Source organism: Pempheris klunzingeri, chromosome 24 (genome assembly GCF_042242105.1).
Source record: "Pempheris klunzingeri isolate RE-2024b chromosome 24, fPemKlu1.hap1, whole genome shotgun sequence".
Taxonomy (NCBI): Eukaryota; Metazoa; Chordata; class Actinopteri; order Acropomatiformes; family Pempheridae; genus Pempheris; species Pempheris klunzingeri.
Window position 1 is genome coordinate 6,268,531 of NC_092035.1, and position 18,542 is coordinate 6,287,072.

General features: G+C 44.5%; 3 protein-coding genes and 1 long non-coding RNA gene across 5 annotated transcripts; 2 read left to right on the forward strand and 2 right to left on the reverse strand.

Moving 5' to 3' along the window:
* Positions 1–6,263: 6,263 nt before the first annotated feature.
* Positions 6,264–7,158, reverse strand: LOC139223441 (uncharacterized). Its single transcript, XR_011585995.1, has 3 exons — positions 7,103–7,158; positions 6,554–6,627; positions 6,264–6,400 (listed from the first exon to the last, which is right to left on the reverse strand). It is a non-coding gene; the product is annotated as an uncharacterized lncRNA (long non-coding RNA).
* Positions 7,159–8,168: 1,010 nt separating this feature from the next.
* On the reverse strand, positions 8,169–12,338 carry cpb2 (carboxypeptidase B2 (plasma)). 2 transcript variants are annotated; one of them, XM_070855688.1, is made up of 12 exons: positions 12,205–12,338; positions 10,828–10,921; positions 10,480–10,555; positions 10,281–10,405; positions 10,096–10,204; positions 9,912–10,013; positions 9,701–9,805; positions 9,475–9,585; positions 9,297–9,387; positions 8,911–9,113; positions 8,636–8,720; positions 8,169–8,559 (listed from the first exon to the last, which is right to left on the reverse strand). In XM_070855688.1, the coding sequence occupies exons 1-12, from the start codon at positions 12,224–12,226 to the stop codon at positions 8,345–8,347; spliced, it is 1,338 nt and encodes a 445-aa protein (XP_070711789.1). In that variant the 5' UTR covers positions 12,227–12,338; the 3' UTR covers positions 8,169–8,344. The 2 variants fall into 2 exon arrangements, with proteins under 2 accessions (XP_070711789.1, XP_070711790.1); XM_070855689.1 differs by lacking the exons at positions 10,281–10,405; positions 10,828–10,921; positions 12,205–12,338 and having other exon boundaries at positions 10,480–10,514.
* Positions 11,288–14,556, forward strand: alg11 (ALG11 alpha-1,2-mannosyltransferase). Its single transcript, XM_070855687.1, has 5 exons — positions 11,288–11,334; positions 12,255–12,476; positions 12,609–12,980; positions 13,118–13,683; positions 13,770–14,556. The coding sequence occupies exons 1-5, from the start codon at positions 11,288–11,290 to the stop codon at positions 14,051–14,053; spliced, it is 1,491 nt and encodes a 496-aa protein (XP_070711788.1). The 3' UTR covers positions 14,054–14,556.
* A 460-nt stretch (positions 14,557–15,016) lies between these two features.
* Positions 15,017–16,533, forward strand: spp2 (secreted phosphoprotein 2). The gene is made up of 6 exons (XM_070855947.1): positions 15,017–15,068; positions 15,145–15,272; positions 15,355–15,477; positions 15,910–16,017; positions 16,259–16,301; positions 16,406–16,533. The coding sequence occupies exons 1-6, from the start codon at positions 15,017–15,019 to the stop codon at positions 16,531–16,533; spliced, it is 582 nt and encodes a 193-aa protein (XP_070712048.1).
* Positions 16,534–18,542: the final 2,009 nt, after the last annotated feature.

Consider the following 18,542-nt stretch of genomic DNA (forward strand, 5'->3'; position numbering starts at 1 on the left):
AAGGATCCTAGCCTCCTCAGCAGGTATAGTCGACTCTGACCCCTCTTGTAGAGAGAGTCAGTGTTGTCTGTCCAGTCCAGTTTATTGTTAAGGTGAACACCCAGGTACTTGTATGTCCTCACTCTCTCGATGCCAAGTCCCTGGATGCTCACTGGTGCAGTGATGGAGGGTTTCTTGTGGAAGTCGACCACCATCTCTTTCGTCTTGCTGGCGTTGACTAGGAGGTTGTTTCGTCCACACCAGCCGACAAAGTCCGTGATGACCGTCCTGTATTCACAGTCATTCCCCTCTGACACACACCCCACGGTGGCAGTGTCATCAGAGAACTTCTGGAGGTGACAACTGTCCGTAGCGTACCTGAAGTCTGATGTGTACAGGGTGAAGAGGAAAGGTGACAGTACCGTTCCCTGGGGGGCCCCTGTGCTGCAAACCACCACATCAGACACACTGTCCTGCAGTCTCACATACTGGGGTCTGTCCGTGAGGTAGTCAGTGACCCATGCAGCCAGCTGGTCACTGACTCCCGCTCTCTCCATCTTCACCCTGAGCAGTGGAGGTAGGATTGTGTTGAAGGCACTGGAGAAATCAAAGAAAGTGATCCTCACAGTGCTTCCACTGCCCTCCAGGTGAGACAGGGATCTCTGCAGCAGGTAGATGACAGCGTCATCCACCCCAATTCCAGGCTGATATGCAAACTGCAGGGGATCCATGTGTGGGCTCACCAGGGGGCGGAGATGGGTTAGGACGATCCTCTCAAGTGCCTTCATCAGGTGAGAGGTTAAGGCCACGGGTCTGAAGTGGTTGGGCTCCTTGGGGCGCGAGGTCTTAGGAACTGGAACCACACAAGAAGTCTTCCACACGGCAGGAACTTTTTCCAGACTCAGGCTCAGGTTGAAGATGTAGCAGACCACCTGACAGAGCTGGTCTGCACAGTCCCTGAGGAGTCTGGAGCTGATGCCATCAGGGCCCGTGGCTTTCCTGGCTTTGATCTTCTTCAGTTGACTTCTCACCTGATCAACAGTTGGTGTGAAGAGAGGAGGGGGAGAAGGGGGAGGGGGAGGGGAGGGGGAGAGCTGCCAATGAGGTGGTGGGGGGTGGGGGGGTGGAGGTGAGAGGACCAGAGGTGGTTGTGGAAGTGAGGGGGAGGGTGAGGGCCCCAGAGATGGTGGTGGTGAGGAGCTGGGGGTAGGCTGGTCTGTGCTCAGGCTGGGGAGGGAGGGGGAGGGAGGGGGAGGGGGTGGGCCCATTATCAAATCTGTTGAAAAACAGATTTAGCTTGTTGGCCCAGTCTCTGTCTCCAGGTTCAGGGTCTCTCCTACTGCTTATCTCCTGCCCTGACATGGATTTGAGACCTCTCCAGACCTCCCTCGTGTTGCTCCGCTGAAGATGATCTTCCATTTTCCTCCTGTAGTTGGCCTTGCACTATTTATCACTGTTCCTCCACTCGTGTTCTCTTTTTCACTGTTTTGTCTTTTCATCTGTTCTCTCTTTATATTATCTCTTTACTTTCCACTTTGGATTTTACTCCCTACAGATTTATTATAGGAGGTCTAATGGAGCTCCTTGTGCCACAGGTGCTGTTACCACAACACTTTGTGCTCCTGAATTATAAAAACGGACAAAAATTGGTCATTGTCATACACCAAGTCTATGATGGGACAGTCAGGGGCAAGCAGCACTGGGAGTGACCACTGACCCTCCTTTTCTCTAAGCTCTAGGCTCAAACTAACTCCGGTGTCGCCTCCAGACTTGTGATGAAGCTCTCACAGTGGACCCTCACCTGCAGACTGAGGTAGTGGCCTTTCTCAGCACACACACACAAAGGAGAGCGGCCCCAGAGGGCAGCGAGCGCACGAGCCAGAGCCCGTCTGCCCTGAGCCACGGCTCTGTGGACAAATCTGGCAGTTTGAGAAGAAAGGACACAGTTAGATTACATCCACATGCAAATGACTTCAGACTGTTTATCCATGACTGTGAGCTGTTTCGGTGTTGGACTACGTCAGCCACTTTTAGTTGCCCATTTCAACCTCTTTGCTTGCTAACTAGTGTTCAGTCTTTAATACCCTGCCAGGAATGACTGGTTTAAACTGGCGACTTTGTCCACTGCTCGTCTTAGATTTCAGGAGGAGGAAAACAGACATTCAGCCCCTGTTGATTGGTGGGGATTGTGTGCCGAGGGTCTCCAGCCACCGGTTCTTGGGCGTGCACATTGAGGATGACTTGACCTGGAGCGCCAACACCAGAGCCGTCATTAAAAAGGTACAGCGGAGACTCTATTTTCTGAGGATTCTCAGGAACAACCATCTCTCCCACAAACTGCTGGTGTCTTTTTACCGATGCTCCATAGAAAGCATCCCGTCGTACTGCATCTGCGTGTGGTTTTCCAGCTGCCGGCAGCAAACAGGAAGGCGCTCCAACGGGTCATCGCCATGGCCCAGAAGATCACCGGCTGCCCTCTACCTTCCCTGGAGGAAGTCTACAGCTCCCGCTGTCCGAGGAAGGCGCGGAAGATCGGCTGGGATGCGACCCACCCCGGCTTTTCACTGTTCCAACTTTTGCCCTCTGGTAGACGTTTTCGGACACTGAAGTACGAACAGATTAAAAACAGCTTCTAGCCAAGAGCCATAATTGTACTAAACACTGCCGGACATTAAATAGAAGTGTGATGCTGCTGGATGTTATTTATATGAAGATGTTTTTTATTTGTTTTATACTCTGCACTTTGTGCTTTTTTAGATATTATTGTCATTCAGGGTACTTCTTTTATATACTTTATACTTTTTTATGGCACTTAAAGTGGATTGCACTTTCAATTTCATTGTACCTCTATAAACGACGATAAAGACATTCTATTCTAATCTATTCTGTTCTGTTCTAATACAGGTGCATCTAAAAAAATTAGAATATCGTGAAAAAGTTCATTCATTTCTGTAATTCAATTCAAAAAGTGAAACTCATATACTATATAGATTCATTCCACACAAAATGAAATATTATTTTTATTATTATTTGTTGTAATTGTGATGATTGTGGCTTACAGCTCATGAAAACCCCAAAGTCAGGATTAGAATATTACATAAAACCGACTGAAAAAAAGCCCAGGTTGCTTTGAGAGCGGCCTTCAGCTCGTCTGCATTGTTGGGTCTGGGGTCTCTATTCTCTCACCCCATAGATTCTCTATGGGGTTCAGGTCGGGGGAGTTTGCTGGCCAATCGATCACAGTAATGCCGTGCTCAATAAACCAGGTTTTGGTAGTTTTGGCAGTGTGGGCAGGTGCCAAGTCCTGCTGCAAAAGAAACTCGGCATCTCCGTCAACCTGGTCAGCCGATGGAAGCATGAAGTGCTCTAAAATGTGCTGGTAGACGGCTGCGTTGACTTTGCTCTTGTATAGTATATGAGTTTCACTTTTTGAATTGAATGTTTTGAGATGCACCTACCTGTACATACGTGTCACCATCTCCATCTTGCGTGGTCAGCAGCTCAGGGGAAACTCCTCCGACTCTCTTCACCTCTTGCTGTATTTGCCGGTGAAACAGAGTGACTTTGACCCCGGCGGTCGGAGCCACTTGTCCCTGCACAGCTGGGTGCTGCAGTTCTCCTGCAGGGGGGAGCAGATTTGTGGTGTTGGAGTTTACTGGCACAAAGGGGGCAGCAGACGAGGACTCTCTCTTCAGGAAAACTCAGAAACAGTTACACAAGCACCCCCACTTTACTGAAACTAATTAAACATTTGAAATGAGATCACATTTGCCAGCTAGCCTACTGAACGCCCACTATTCAACATCTTTTCAGCTATGGGCTATTCAGACTTGATGTCAGGTATACAGCTACAGCCCACTACTTTTCAATTTCATTAAACCCGTTGCAGTGACAAGACATTCATTCATTCATTCCTGCAACCAGACGTGTCAAACAAGACAACAACATGAGTTCATGCTTATTTTCTATTTCATTGTGTCAGCTTGAAACCATACAGCCATGTAGTGTAGTGAACAGGAATGAGGATGGAGAATCAAAGCCCAAACAGTCCATGAACCAAGAAATGACACGTCTCCAGTGCACTTCATCTTATTGACCACTAGATGTCCTACTGGAGCGCGGTGTCATTGAAGCCTCGAGTAATTAACCATTTTTCAATTAAGTGTCGAACTTCAACAAAGCCTCGATCAGCCATCACTATGTCCTCTGTACCTGGACTGTACCACCTCACTTCCTGTCTTCAGAGCGTCTCCCCTACTACATAATGGTATGATCCTAATGTGTCCTCCCACGTGATTTGCCGCATGGTGTGTCCATCACTATAAAAGTCTGAAGGTTTGACTCACCCGGCGCCAGTCGGCTCTTCTCCTTCTGCTGCAAACACCGGGACGCTTTGCTTGGGCTCGTTTTGTGCTTCATGTAGTCCTTCGGAGGTCCAGAGGAAGAAAACATCGCAGAGTTGGTTTTGGTATGCAAACAAATGGGTGTTCAGTAGCTAGCTAATTAGCTAACCATGCTAAGGTGCACAGCTGATACATTTTTCTATATTGGTGGTTTCATTGTGGCCGATGAACCTGTTTGAGAACCAAAGTACCAGATTACTGTTGTAATAAACACTGATGGTTCTAATGTTCTGTGTTTGCACTAGAACATCTAGAAGTTCCTCATCAGGCCTCTCAGCTGTTTTCTGTAACTCAGCAGCTGCAGCAGCAGGAGAGTTAAAGCTCAGGCTCAGTGTCCCGTTCATTATAGTCCTGTTTAATTGGTGAGCATCTGCAGTGAGTTTGCTGCTAATGACTGGACTGCAGGGTCAATAATCACTGATCAGTTTCACCTTGTGGCTAATCAGTGGCTAACATGCTGGCTAGTGTTAGCATGTAGCATTAGCATGTGGCCTGTTTGGAACGGGATTAAATTAGTTTAAAGACCAAAAGCTAAGCATCAAATTGGTGGTTTATTGTGGCTGAGATCAGGTGCAGCTTCATCACATTTCGTCTGTGTTTGCAGGTGAACTTCATCTATGTCATTTATTTCCTTTTTACTTTGGTAAAGAGCTGTAGTTTTATTGTGAAAATCTCTTCCGTTGCAGGTGGCGTGTCCTGAGTCTGGGCTGAAGAACCTGTGACAGGAACAGCTTGTGGTAAAAACGCTCAACTTTACCTAGAACATCACAAATGTGTTTAGACAGGAAATGTGAGCTTTTATTTTCTCCCACATCAAACTGATTTCTTCCTGAACTACTTGTTTCCAGGTAGAAAACACACTAACAGTTAATGTTAATGGCACTAAATGTTGGACTTGGAGCACAAACATTGAAGAATTGTAAGTTCTTGCAGTAGATAATTCTCTCTATTGGTGCTAGTTTGTAAAGGTAGAATCTAAAAGTATCCAGGTGTCTGGTGGGAAGAGATGAGGAATCAGTAAATATGAACACAGGATGTTGTCACGTTAAACTTTATTTAAAATGAAGAGAACAAGTTTAACCTTCTGTCTGGTCACTCTTTGATCAAAGTAATGGTGTTTTTGTGTCTTCCAGGATGCAGCAGGAGAACCTGAATCAGCCGTGGATCCAAACAGAAGGTCCTGTGGAAAAGTAGCAGACTGTAGTAAGTATTAATGCATTCAACATTACTCCTCTGCAGCATCTTCATGTATCAGCAAAAGAAAAAACTTTTTTTTTTTGTGTTTTCCCAGGAGAACCTGAATCAACCGTGGATCCAAACAGCACTGATTTCTAAATAAAGACATGTAAAATGAAGTGCAAGTTGTTGTGTTTACTTTTTTGCTGCTGCAAGAGTTACTAGCCAATTGTCAGAAACTGGTTTGAGGTGAAAGTAGACCAGCAGCTCCTCTTCAGTCTTCCTCTGACAGGATCTGCCTCCATTTTCCTGCTGGATGTCCAGTGAGCCAAGCAGCACCTTCACTGTGTCTTGTATTTTAAATAAAAAAAAAAAAAAAAAAAAACTTTAAATCTTGTTTCCTATTTTGTGATTTTTTTTTTTTTTTGCCTTGGTTTAACTACACTGAAAAGGCAAAGCTGTGGATCCACCTATGGTCAGCATTTGTATAGCACCTTTCCATGACCTCATTCACACACTGACCCATGGAGCTGGAACCCCGACCTCCTGATGGAAGGCTGAGCCACAGCTGGCCCCATTTTATTTTGGAGCAGAATCCTGTGTTTTACTGGTGCTGGATTGAGTGTAATGTGAAATTGTATGTGTAAACATAAGACCACTTTAAAAGCAAGTAGAAAATACAAAGCCAAAAGAAACATTGTTTGAGTTTGAAACATTTTAATTTTTTCCAAATGAAGTGCATAATAATGAGCAAAATGGCTGCATAAAATCTTACTCCAACTTTGGGAAACACTGGAGATAGAAGATCTTCAGGGGTTTTTATCTTCGTTTGGGAAAACCATCTGAAATAAAAGAAACACAAATGAACCTCCAGACACTTTAAAAGTGAAAGATGTTAATCAGGTCATAGAATCACAAGCTAGCTCCAACAATAATTTATAATATATCAAATAGTAGAAATCAATGATTTAAGTTTTTTAATTAAAGTTACTAACCATTGTGCTTCTTTCCCAACACATACTGGCAGGAAGACTCTTCCTCGGCTCCTCAGCAGTGAACACCAGCCCACCTGAAGCATGAAAGGAAAAAGAATCAATCAATAAGTGATCAGAAGTTACAGCTGTATCACCTTCATGTTGAACAAGGCTGCACACATCTGATGTAGGAAATAAAAAAGTGGATATTTGCACTCATGACTTTTCTCTCATTCTCTTTACATTTACTTTGTTGAAATACATTTTGAAACTTGCTGTTAAACTTCAGTAACTATTTGAGACGGCAAATAAAATATTTTGACATTAACGGTGATTACTGACATTTCAATACAATTAGCTTTCAAGGATTCAAGGAACGTTGTCATACCAACACACGTTTACACACGAGGAGGTATGAAAATACGTTCTCAGGTCCGAATGTAGCGGCTGTTAGCATGGTTAGCTAGCGTTAGCTAAGTGGCTAATTAGCTAGCTTGTTACCACCATGTGTTTGTTCTCTTCGTGTTTGTATTCGGCCATTCAGCCTCAGACTAACCGCATTAACCAAACCCAACTCAGCGTCTTCATGATGTTTTCCTCTGGTAGTCTTCCAGCTTTCTTCTCCTCCTCTAAACATGTTTTTGAAGCAGAAAAACGAGCTGCAAAAAACGTACCAACGATCCGCTCAGGCTCTTAAGTCATCTGCTGCTGCGGAAGTGTGCTGACATCATTTCCTGTGCTGCCAATCTGGCGACTTTCCTAATTTCCTTAACTAGCAGCAGGTGTGACCGTTGGGTTCAGGTGTTTTGCATTTTTGAGTACACAGCGCCACCTTGTGTCCTGTAGGAGTAACTGTTTATCAATGTTCCTCCAGAACTGTTTTTTTTCATTTATCATACTTTTATACATCTTTACTTTTCATGAGCCATTCAGTGATATGTGTTAGCACTGTTCATGTGGGATAAATAAAAACAGTGTGAAGAGTGTGTACCTGCCTGTTGTGCTCTTTTCTGCAAGCACATGAGCCAGAGCCCGTCTGCCCTGAGCCACGGCTCTGTGGAGAAATCTGACACTTTGAGAAGAAATGACACAGTTGAGCAATTTTGAACTTCACTCATTGGCAGTGATACGTTCTCTTCTCTCAGTGTCCATCCCAGCAGGTTAGTTACAGCCACTTCAAATTCAGTCCAAACATTCCCAGGATATGGATGATGCTAATTTATGAAGCTCTTGAGGTTCTGCCAAACGTTGTCATTGTGGTAACGCCGTGTTTGCCGTGAAACAGGACATTGATGTATCTTCAGTGTACATTATCCCATCTGATCTGATTCACATTGTTAGGATATGTTGTATATTACAGCTACATCCATTATTTACACCATCAATAAAATGACAATGTAAGCTTGATGTTGATATCTCCAAGAATAATAACACTCAGTACAAATATATATGTGGTGCATGCATAATGATGGAACTACTTTTTACTTGTGTGCGGCACATTAATACCATATGTCTTGAGTAACACTTTATAATGTAACTTTTTTGTCTCAATCAATAAATGCAGCAAGTTTTCTTTGATTCTTTTCTTTCGAGTGCTGCATTTACACCACACACAAAATAGACATATTACATGGCGAATGCAAACAATAATATCTCCTTACAGCAAGCAACACCTTGAATAACAGCCATAGACTGTAACAACCACAGTATCTGTGTACTATGAATGAGCTGTCAGTGATGATACAAAGTTGGTTTTATCAGGATTCATTCACAAAAAAGGCTTAAAACATTGCAGGCTGCAGTTCTAACTGCTCAGACAGTTTCGGGGGTACTTAAGGGAGCTTGTGTTTTCTCTATGACCTTCGCAGCAATGGTCTTCACAGCAATCAGAGCTTCATTGCAGGCTTTGGAAATGTGAGATGGTGGTAGGAGGAAGCCATACTGCCCGCGGTCCTGGAGCTCAAATGTGAAGGAGTATTTGATGCCAAGGTTGTACGCCCAGTCATCAGAACCACCAGGAGCCAAGTCTGGAGTGCAGACAGACAGGCTTTGTGAGTGTCACTCATTTTAAAAAGAAATACTTGAACAAGAAGTCATACTTACATATTGTCTTTGCTCCTGCACCATATTTGTAGGTGTTCCTGTAATATCTTTTGATTTTCTGGGCAGCTTCTTGGACCATCTCAAGCTTTGAAAAACAGAAAAAGAACAATTAAGGGTCTCGAATGACAGGCTATGATGAGTTGAGTGGAAAATGTGGTGTACTGCAACAATCATCCTGTAGAATAAAGTCTCCAGATACTCTGGAGCTGATTGCTTGAATGGGGAAGCGCTTAACTCGAGTGTCTGATTGATCAGTCAGTGACCGAAACACTCACCAGGTCTTTGTGGTTCTCTGCTTCCTCTAAGGAGCAGGAGAACGGGAAGAGCAGCATCTGAGAGTAGGAGTGGATGCTGAGGTAGAGCTGGACTGAGTCCTTGTGACTGCGCAGGAAGTTGGCCACGGCCCCGGATTCTGGTTCCGACTCAGGGAAAGCACCGCAGTAGATCTCAGTGCAGGGCTCATTTGAGGCCCCTTGGGCTGGAAGAAACAGTTTTACTCCAGCTTATAGATGATACTGATCATATCATATCATATCTGGTCAGTTAATACACAGATTCATCAGGAAGGAATCAAAAGGGGACAAAAATCAGAGTGACTACAGTCCTGTCTTAGACGATAAAAGCTATCAGGAGGGGACTGTGATGTGAGAGGAAGACTTACTGCAAAAGTTGGCATCAAAGTTTCTGTTGAGGTCGACGCCGATGCAGTTGCTGCTCTTGGCGACAGAACGGTTCTTCCTCCACATCCTATTCTGAGGCAAAAAAAAAAAAAAAAAAATCAGGAACAGATCAGAAATCCAGTTTAGATTGCTTCCTTCATAGCTGTTCGGCATTCTTACTGTCGTCCAAGTGTACTGGTATCCATCAGGGTTCATAACAGGCAGGACGTAGACATCCATGTTGTCCAGGATGTTTGTAATTTCGTGGTTTTGCGTGTAAAATGACAAAGACTGGGGGAGAAAAGGGAGACACCGACTTTATCGTTAGACCACAGTGAATCTGAGCAAACAAAAAATGTGAACACAGACATTTCCACCCAACTGATACTCGATTAAATGTACTCACGTATTGTACAAACCATAAGCAGAAAGCAGGAGAGATCCACTCTCTGGCATGGATCCCACAGTCGATCCACATTGCTTTCTTATTCGGCCTGTTGTTGAGAGACAGCTGAGAAAGGTGGATATCATAGACTGCAGTTAGAGAAAAATTCTTTTACATAATCAACAAGCATCTTTATCACCACTGCAGCTTATTAGGCGATGGAGGAGTGCACCTTCAGAACGTAGAGTGGTCGCTTCTCATACGAGGAGCCAATGAGGATGAGTTTGACCGTGCTGGGGTTGTCCTGCTGGGTCCTGTTTATCCAATAATAGATCTACAATGGAGACCGTGCGTTTGAGTGTTCATTGTATCATGAGCATTAAGTACAGTACAGTAGGTTAAGATAAAAAGCTAACATCCTCCAGGCTGTGATATCTCTCGTAGAAAGATGAGCTGCTTCGAGGGTCAGTGGAGTCGTTCCTCGTCTGCATTTCAATCAGCTCGTTAGTGTTGGCCAGCATCACCCTAAAATAAAGTCAAAATACAATATGATAGAATGCTTTGTAAGTAATATATGTGTGTTTCCGGACAAGCAGCATACTCATATGTTATGGCGTGCTTCTGCAGAAGATCCTTGACAGTGTCTGAGCTGTTTGCAGGAACAAACAGGTGGACCTGAGTTTCTTCTTTGATGTGATGATGTGAAACAGGCTGCCACAAAGCTGTCTGGGAGAAAATAAGTCACATAATGACTTGGAAATTTAGCACAATTTACTGGTACCAAAGTAGCTGATTCCTACCTCATATTGAGTGGACACATTTTTCAAGATGTCCACTTGTTGTTGTGTTTTCGGGGTGATTGATAGAACTTGATCTCTGAGTAAAAAGAAAACAAGACATTAAGTAAAATAGACTGTCCTCCATTAACTCTGCTGTGTTAATAAGTTCTATATTATTGGCAGTTTTTACATTATTAATAAATTCATCAGATGACAGAGTTCACATGTGTGTTCAGGTACCAACAGCATACATGCTCTAAAGGTATGTGCTTGCACAAGTGTGTCATAACATGTTTTCTATGTGGAAAGCCGCCATTTCCCATAAACAAATAAATACATTCCCTTGAAAATGTTACTAAATCAACTCACTGTGTCTCTAAGCAGCGTCCCGTCTGCAGGATGGTGTCCAGATTCATTAAAACAAACAAAATCAAGAGGGTCCTCATGATGTCAAGGATCCGGGCTGGAAATGACAGAGGTTTGTTTAAAACATGGGGATAGGGAGGCAATATTGATTAAAACGGTGTTTGTTTAGAAGTTAAACATTACATTTTTGTAAGACTAGGGCATAGATCAGCCTCCGTGGCTGAGAGAGAGAAGTTAAGTAGTACGCTGGGGCTATTTTTCCAGCTATTTCAGTCAAAATATTTGTCTGATTCACACTAAATGTCCAGATTATTGCAAACTTTGCATTGTGACTGGTGATTGAAGCTGGAGATGCCGGTGCAGTTATACATCCCCTCCTGTAGGGGGCGCTGGATAAAAGCACCGTTTAAACACAGAGGAGGAAACTTGAGAGGTGATGTGTTGTTGAATTTCACTTGGCAAGATGTCGGGCCACGACCAACTGGTCCTCTGTTTGTGTGAATTAACAAGGTAGGATTCATTAGGGCTTTAAACAAAACGCTAAATGTCAGTTTTGAAAGCGTGGCCTGCTTGTTTCATATCACTGTATATTAGCTGCTGCTCTGCTTGTAGCCTTAAACAGCCACAACGTTACTACTGTTGCTGATATTTCAGGTTATTTGGATAGCAAACGTTAAGCTAAGCTGTCTGGCTGTTGTCTCCAGATAAATACATTGTTCATGTGTTTCCTGTTTCTTTAACGATGCTATTATTAATGCTATGGAGGTCAAACTTCTTATTAAATGATCCACATGTACGCAGCACTTCCTTACAAGTTCGTCTCACAGTTCAGTCCGTAGTGTGTAATGTACGTGTATAACTGTATATTATATTATACGTGTATTATTAACTGTGGTTAAGCAGCACTTTGTTACACTACATGTTAAGCTGTGATGCTTTAAGTCTTTTTTTTAAACATGCACGATGAGGTCACTGTTTTTTCAGCATAAGAGTCTTCCTAAGCACATGTTGTTATATATTATTGTTAGTAGTAGTGGTATTATTTGTATTATTATTATTATTATATAATACAGCTCCTCACTCTGAGTGTACATGTTGTTATATGTTATTGTTGGTGGTAGTAGTATTATTAGTATTATATAATACATCTCACTCTGAGTTTACATGTTGTTATATGTTATTATTAGTCGTAGTGGTATTATTTGTATCATTATTATTATTATCATTATTATTACTTTCGTGTTTGAAGTTTATTCTTATTCTTTTGGAGCTGTGTGTAACAAAAAAACAATTTCCCCCTGGGGATTATTAAAGTAATTCTGATTTAATATACATTTCTGCCTTAAAAGCTCTCCAACATTTATTTTGAAAAGCGCTTACCTGTCAACGTGCTGTCACCCATAATTCCCAGCGTTGCGTCTGTGTTTCAGGTTGCTGTGGAAGTTGCTGCTGCCGCTGCTGTTTCTGTGTGTGCTGCTGGTGGCGGTCCTGGTCCTGCTGGTGCTGGCAGTGCGTCTCTGGCTCCAGAGCAGCAGGAACGCTCGGCGGGCGAGGGACGGCCGCCCCACGGTGGCCTTCTTCCACCCCTACTGCAATGCTGGTGGTGGAGGGGAGAGGGTGCTCTGGTGTGCCATCAGGGCACTACAGAACAGGTGAGGGTTTGAATTGATTCTGATGGGTTTGCAAATATAAAGAGTAGAACTATATGGAAGAGAAATAGTGTATATAGAGGGGATGTATACCTCCTGTTAGTGTGAGATCTAACATACCCTTCATCTGAGCAGGTACGCAGACATCAACTTTGTGGTTTACACTGGGGACCTGGGTGTGACGGGCCAGCAGATTCTGGATGGGGCCCGGCGTCGTTTCAACATCGTGCTCCCCCGTCCGATTCAGTTTGTGTTCCTGAGGCACCGGCTGCTCGTGGAGCCAGGCCTGTTTCCTCACTTCACCCTGCTGGGACAGAGCGTGGGCTCCATCTTCCTGGGATGGGAGGCGCTGACGGAGTTCGTCCCCGACCTTTACGTCGATTCCATGGGCTACGCCTTCACTCTGCCCCTGTTTCGCTACTTGGGGGGCTGCAGCGTGGGGAGTTACGTTCACTACCCGACCATCAGCACTGACATGCTGTCTGTAGTGAGAGAGAGGAACCCCAGGTGTGTCTCAACACATCATCCAGAGTGTGTCTCTAATGTTATATGTGCTGTTTTCTTCATTTTTCAAGTTAAAGAGAGAATACTGTCAAAAAGGCCTTATTGAATTGCAACACCTGCTGCTTGCTGTGTTGTCATAGGTTCAACAATCCAGACTACGTATCCAACAGTCTATTCCTGAGTGCCTTCAAGATGGTCTACTACTGCCTGTTCGCCCTGCTCTACGGCTTGGCCGGCTCCTGCAGCGACCTCATCATGGTCAACTCATCCTGGACCCTCGATCATATCCTGTCACTGTGGCGCGCTCCCAACCGCACCAGCGTGGTCTACCCACCCTGCGACGTCAGCGCATTCCTGGACATCCCGCTGGAGGACGACGGGGACAGGAAGCGCCACTCGATTGTTTCTATTGGGCAGTTCAGGCCGGAGAAAGACCACCGGCTGCAGATCAGAGCGTTCAAGAAGGTGCTGGACAGGAGGAGGGAGGGGGCGGGGGGCAGGGAGGCACTGAGGCTGGTTCTGATCGGTGGATGCAGGAACCAGGAAGACGAGGACAGGGTGCTCATGTTGAGGGGAATGTGCCAGGAGCTGGGTGTGGCCGACCGGGTGGAGTTTAAACTGAACGTATCCTTTGAGGAGCTGAAGAGAGAGATGGGGGAAGCCACCATTGGACTGCATACCATGTGGAACGAACACTTTGGAATAGGTAACAACTCAACCTGAGGTTACGTTTAGATTCTCATAATAAAAATAGACTTTCTTGAATGTTAATGTCTTCTGTTTCTCCTGTAGGCGTCGTGGAGTGTATGGCAGCAGGGAAGGTCATTCTGGCGCACAAGTCCGGCGGCCCCAAGCTGGACATCGTGGTACCTTTTGAGGGAGGCCAGACAGGCTTCCTGGCCGACGACGAGGACGGTTACGCCGAGGCGATGGAGAGGATCCTCGCTCTGCCGCCCGCCAGCCGGCTGCAGATCAGACGCAACGCACGTCAGTCCGTGGCTCGCTTCTCAGACCAGGAGTTTGAGGCGTGCTTCCTTGCTGCTATGGAGCCTCTGATGGGAACAATAGAACGATGAGAAGAGGACTCGCGCTTTGTGTGTGCGCGCTTGTGTGTACAGTTAACTCGAGCACCTTTACTTTGATGCACTTGGGGCTGCATTCGCACCACAGGACTGGTCAAATCTGATTCTAACTGATGGCAAGATGACTCACGTGCTCACATGTCCCTTATTATCTAATATTACATTTGCCTCGTATGTTTAGATTGAATCCAGCGGCTGAAAACTGTAGATGTGTTAGTGGTTTTTGTAAATATTCCATGAAATGACAGTTCAAGCTTTTATTGTGTTTTTACAGGATGCATTCCTTTGTTAATATTCAAGTGATTAAAAAGATGTGTATATAATATGGAAGGAATGGCTGAAAGGGGGGGAAATGAGTAGAATAATGTGCTGGAAAACATAACGGGACTAAAGATGCTGAACAGAAACCTATTTATTGTTTACAAGAACTAGAATTCTCTACCTGCCCAAACTGTGAAGTATTTTTGATATTGATGATGAATGTAATAAAGATATAATGGGAGTAAGGAGCTGTTGCAGTGGTGTACAATACTTCCAAGTAAACTAATGCACTGTAAAAAAGAGATCATCAGAGCTGGGACAAAGACCACCTTTGCTTCGTGGAAGAGCATTTCTCCGAATGTTATTGCTGCACCAAAGTCAGCTTCCATAAACTGCTACATTCTGTTGAAAAAAAAAATAGAGAAATGTTATCGGAGTAAAAGTCCAAAACCCAAAGATATAAAATGTAAACCTGCTCATTTAATCCAGTGCGTCATCCTGGGATCAATAGTGCTGAACAAAGGTTAACCGCTATTGCATGGAGGAAGCTGGACAGGCAGCAGAGGAGGGTGTTTTTTTTCTTTTTAGGGGTTATGGAGGGTAAGAGGCGGTGCGTGGGGGTGTCAGGACGAAAGGTGGATGTATTTAAGGAGGCAGAGGAAGGACTGGGGCACTTTGGTTTTGGTGCTAGTCAATATGAGGTCATACGTGCTCCTCTTGGCCCTGCTGCTGTGTCTGGGATGCACAGGTGAGTGCTTCTCTGCACTGTTCGCAAGTAGATACAGTAACCGTCCCCGGCTTTCCTCACATCTTTCTCCTCGCAGGAGTCCCACTGTTCAACTCTGAGCTGGAGGCTATGGCAAACAGGGGGCTTGAAGCATCTCTGGCACAGGTCAACTCGGTGTATGCCGCCAGCCATCTGTACCGGGTGACTCGAGGCTCTGTCACAAGGGTGAGTCCGTCTGCACACACTCCATAAACATAAACAGCACTGCGTCTTATTTGTGGATTATGACATATATAACCTGCACCAGGTTATTCCTGTGGGCCTGAACACCGTTGACCTGATGATGATATTTGGCATCAAAGAAACGGAGTGTGCAAAGTCCTCCGGAAGAGACTCCCAGACGTGTGCCTTCAGACCTGGCTTCTTTGTGGTGAGACATTTAATGTCATCGGGGATGAAAAAATAACCAGAATCAAATCTTCTGATGGTTTGTTTGGTTCTCTGTATGCAATCATACAGAGAATATAAAAGCAAAAAGAAAAAAACTGAGGAAATTGTATGTAAAATAGTGTAATAATCCTGTAATCTCATCTCCAAAAGAATTCCCTCACTGAGGACAAATAAAATAACTTGCTGACTTGTAGACTGCTGTACTGTACAGTCAGTTCTGGGGAGGACATATGCTGACAGAACGATGCAGCCCACTGTTTGCATTGGCATGAATTTACTAGGACAGAGTGTGTCTGCTCTGCCATGATGCCACAGGGCAGCGACCTGCGATCATAACACAACTAAAACAGCTGGAACAAATCCTTCTTTATATATTTATGTTACTCACAACCCCCCCTCCTCCTCCCTTCAGCCATCTTTCTCCTGCTCCAGTCGGGTTCGCATGTCGGCCGCCTCCACCCAGGTGGTGTCTCTCAGATGCGGCAACGACGGGAGCTCCAGCTCAGAGTCCAGTGAGGAGGTGAGGACGCGGGGGGGGAATGGTGGGGGCAGAATGACAGTGCTGTCATTATTTGTTGTTTTCTAATTTCCCAAGCTCATTTTCTGTTATGGGTCACTGTAAAAAAAAAAAAAAAAAAGAAGCTAGCTTTCATAGGCTGAATAAAAATGTAAAATTAGATCATTTCAAGTTCAGCAAGAATATAATGAATGTCCTGAAGTATGAAGTGCATGTGAATGATGCAAAGACTTTGATTCCACAGATGTTTTCAACAGGGAGACACCAGTTCAATATCCCGTACAGAGGTAAACACATAACTAGTGATGGTCCATACAGTACAGTCAGTGACACTTTGAATAAAAATGATGCTAAAAATGATAATTACCACCAATGATCTCTTTCAAAACAGCCCCAGCTCATTCTGCACCTCCTCCTCCTCCTCCACCTCCTGCCCAGCCTGCTCCCGGGGGCTCCCTCCACGGCCAGACAGCAGAAGTGCAGCCCAGGGGAGACACTTTCAGCAACTACCTGGAGTGAACGCTCGGCTCACTGTGGAAACATTTGGGTGCTGATCAGAAGACAAACTTGAATTAAAAACAAAAGTTACACGTTATGGTTTTTGTGCCTTTTAATCGGATCGATACACAGAGCTGATCAGTGAGCCACAGAGGGAAAGCAAATTCCAGCTGATGATTCATGACCTTTTGATTTTAATGACTCTACATGGCTGCTAAATGGTGTTATTCTAAGTGTAAGGCAGGAAAAGACCACTAGAGGGAAGTGTAAGGTTCACTGACCAAACAAACAGAGGCGCTTGAATGCATCACATTAACTGATTAACAGCTACACCTCATCGACAATCTTCCAAACAAATGAGGACTCAGACAGATAGAGGTCTGGTTTGAACATTTATATTGAGATTTTCAGTTTAAATGCAAGAGGACACATTTACTCTATCTGCAATCACTTTTCTTCATTTCACTTGGCCCCACATGTTCACGTCAGCACATCAATAACTTACATACTGTACTGTAGCAAACATCCTGCTGAGGACGGTGATATGTAACTAGATATTGCAGCATCAGTGCTGTCTGCTGAGCAGCTGACACTACACTGCCCTGCTGCCTTTTGAATTGAAAAAGTATTGAACGCCCGAATTAATAAACTGCTATTCTGAATGAAATAGGTTGAACATGAAAAAGGAAGTTAAAAGATGTACAGAATCCATGTAAATTTACCATCTGATGAATTATATTTTGAAAAACACAGGGGTTTTATTTTGAAAATCTAACTCAAGCAGAGTTCCTGTGACTTTGTTGTGAGTCAACACCTGTAGTTGTTTGTGTGTATGTGTGTCTGAGTGTGTGTGAGTGAGTGACAGTTCACTGATCACCTCTGTGTCTCTGTGTGGGTCAAAGGTCACTAATCCAGTCTGTCTCTCAGCACCGGTGCCCCCCCCAAGGCTGTGTGCTGAGTCCGCTACTCTACTCCCTCTACACAGCTGACTGCATTGCCGCACACCCCTCAAACAAAATAATTACATTTGCAGACGACACAACAGTGGTGGGTCTGATCACTAACAGGGATGAGACCGCCTACAGGGAGGAAGTCTGCAGGCTGACAAACTGGTGATGGACAACAACCTAACACTGAACATCAGTCACTCACATGGACTGTCAACAGCGGCTCGACTTCTGGAGGACACTTAAGAAGACCAACCTGTCTGCAGAGCTGCTTAGAGCCTTTTACCAGTGCTCCATCGAGTCAGTACTCACATCCAGCATCACAGCGTGGTATGGAAACTGCACAGGAAGCAACCGCAGACATCTCCAGAGAGTAATAAAGACAGACTCATCAAAGCCCACACCTCCAGACTTAAGCACAGCTTCTTTCCAAAAGCCATCACAGTACTGAACTCAAACCCCACTCACACACATCAGTGAGTTTCAGTAGAAATGGAAGTGAACGCACCATTGCATGTTTTAACTCGTGGAGATTAAATGGCCCCTCATGTGTGAACTGACTCTTGGATCAGTTACAGAATTAAAGCTGAGCTACAGACAAATATTTCACTTTTAGATCTCAAGGTATTTTAAAGAGGTTAAGACAGAGTTGGGATCCATGGTTCTTATGTGTGTAACCGCTTGATCCCCCCCCAAACAGATACTTCTCAATTACTTCAACTATTAAAGTCACCTACCTCATCTGATAGTGGGAGGCTGCCCGCTCTCTGTGCTGAAAGTCACTGCCATCTGTGCCTGCTGCTCTCAGACCTGCTCCAGAAGCCATAGCTGATCTCTGAAAATGAGACAATGAGACAATATGACAATTGTAGCACAAGAGTAAACTCAAAGAGACGTTCAAGATTGTGACAAATATACTACAATTAGATTACCTTACATGTACTTAATGTTGCCTCTGCTGTAAGAATAACCAACAGAGCCACAGAAGGCCCACAGAAGTGAACGAACATGGAACACGACCATTACAAGCTTCACAGCTGCAGCAGCAGCCTTACTGTCACTGATATGCAGTGCATCCACCTC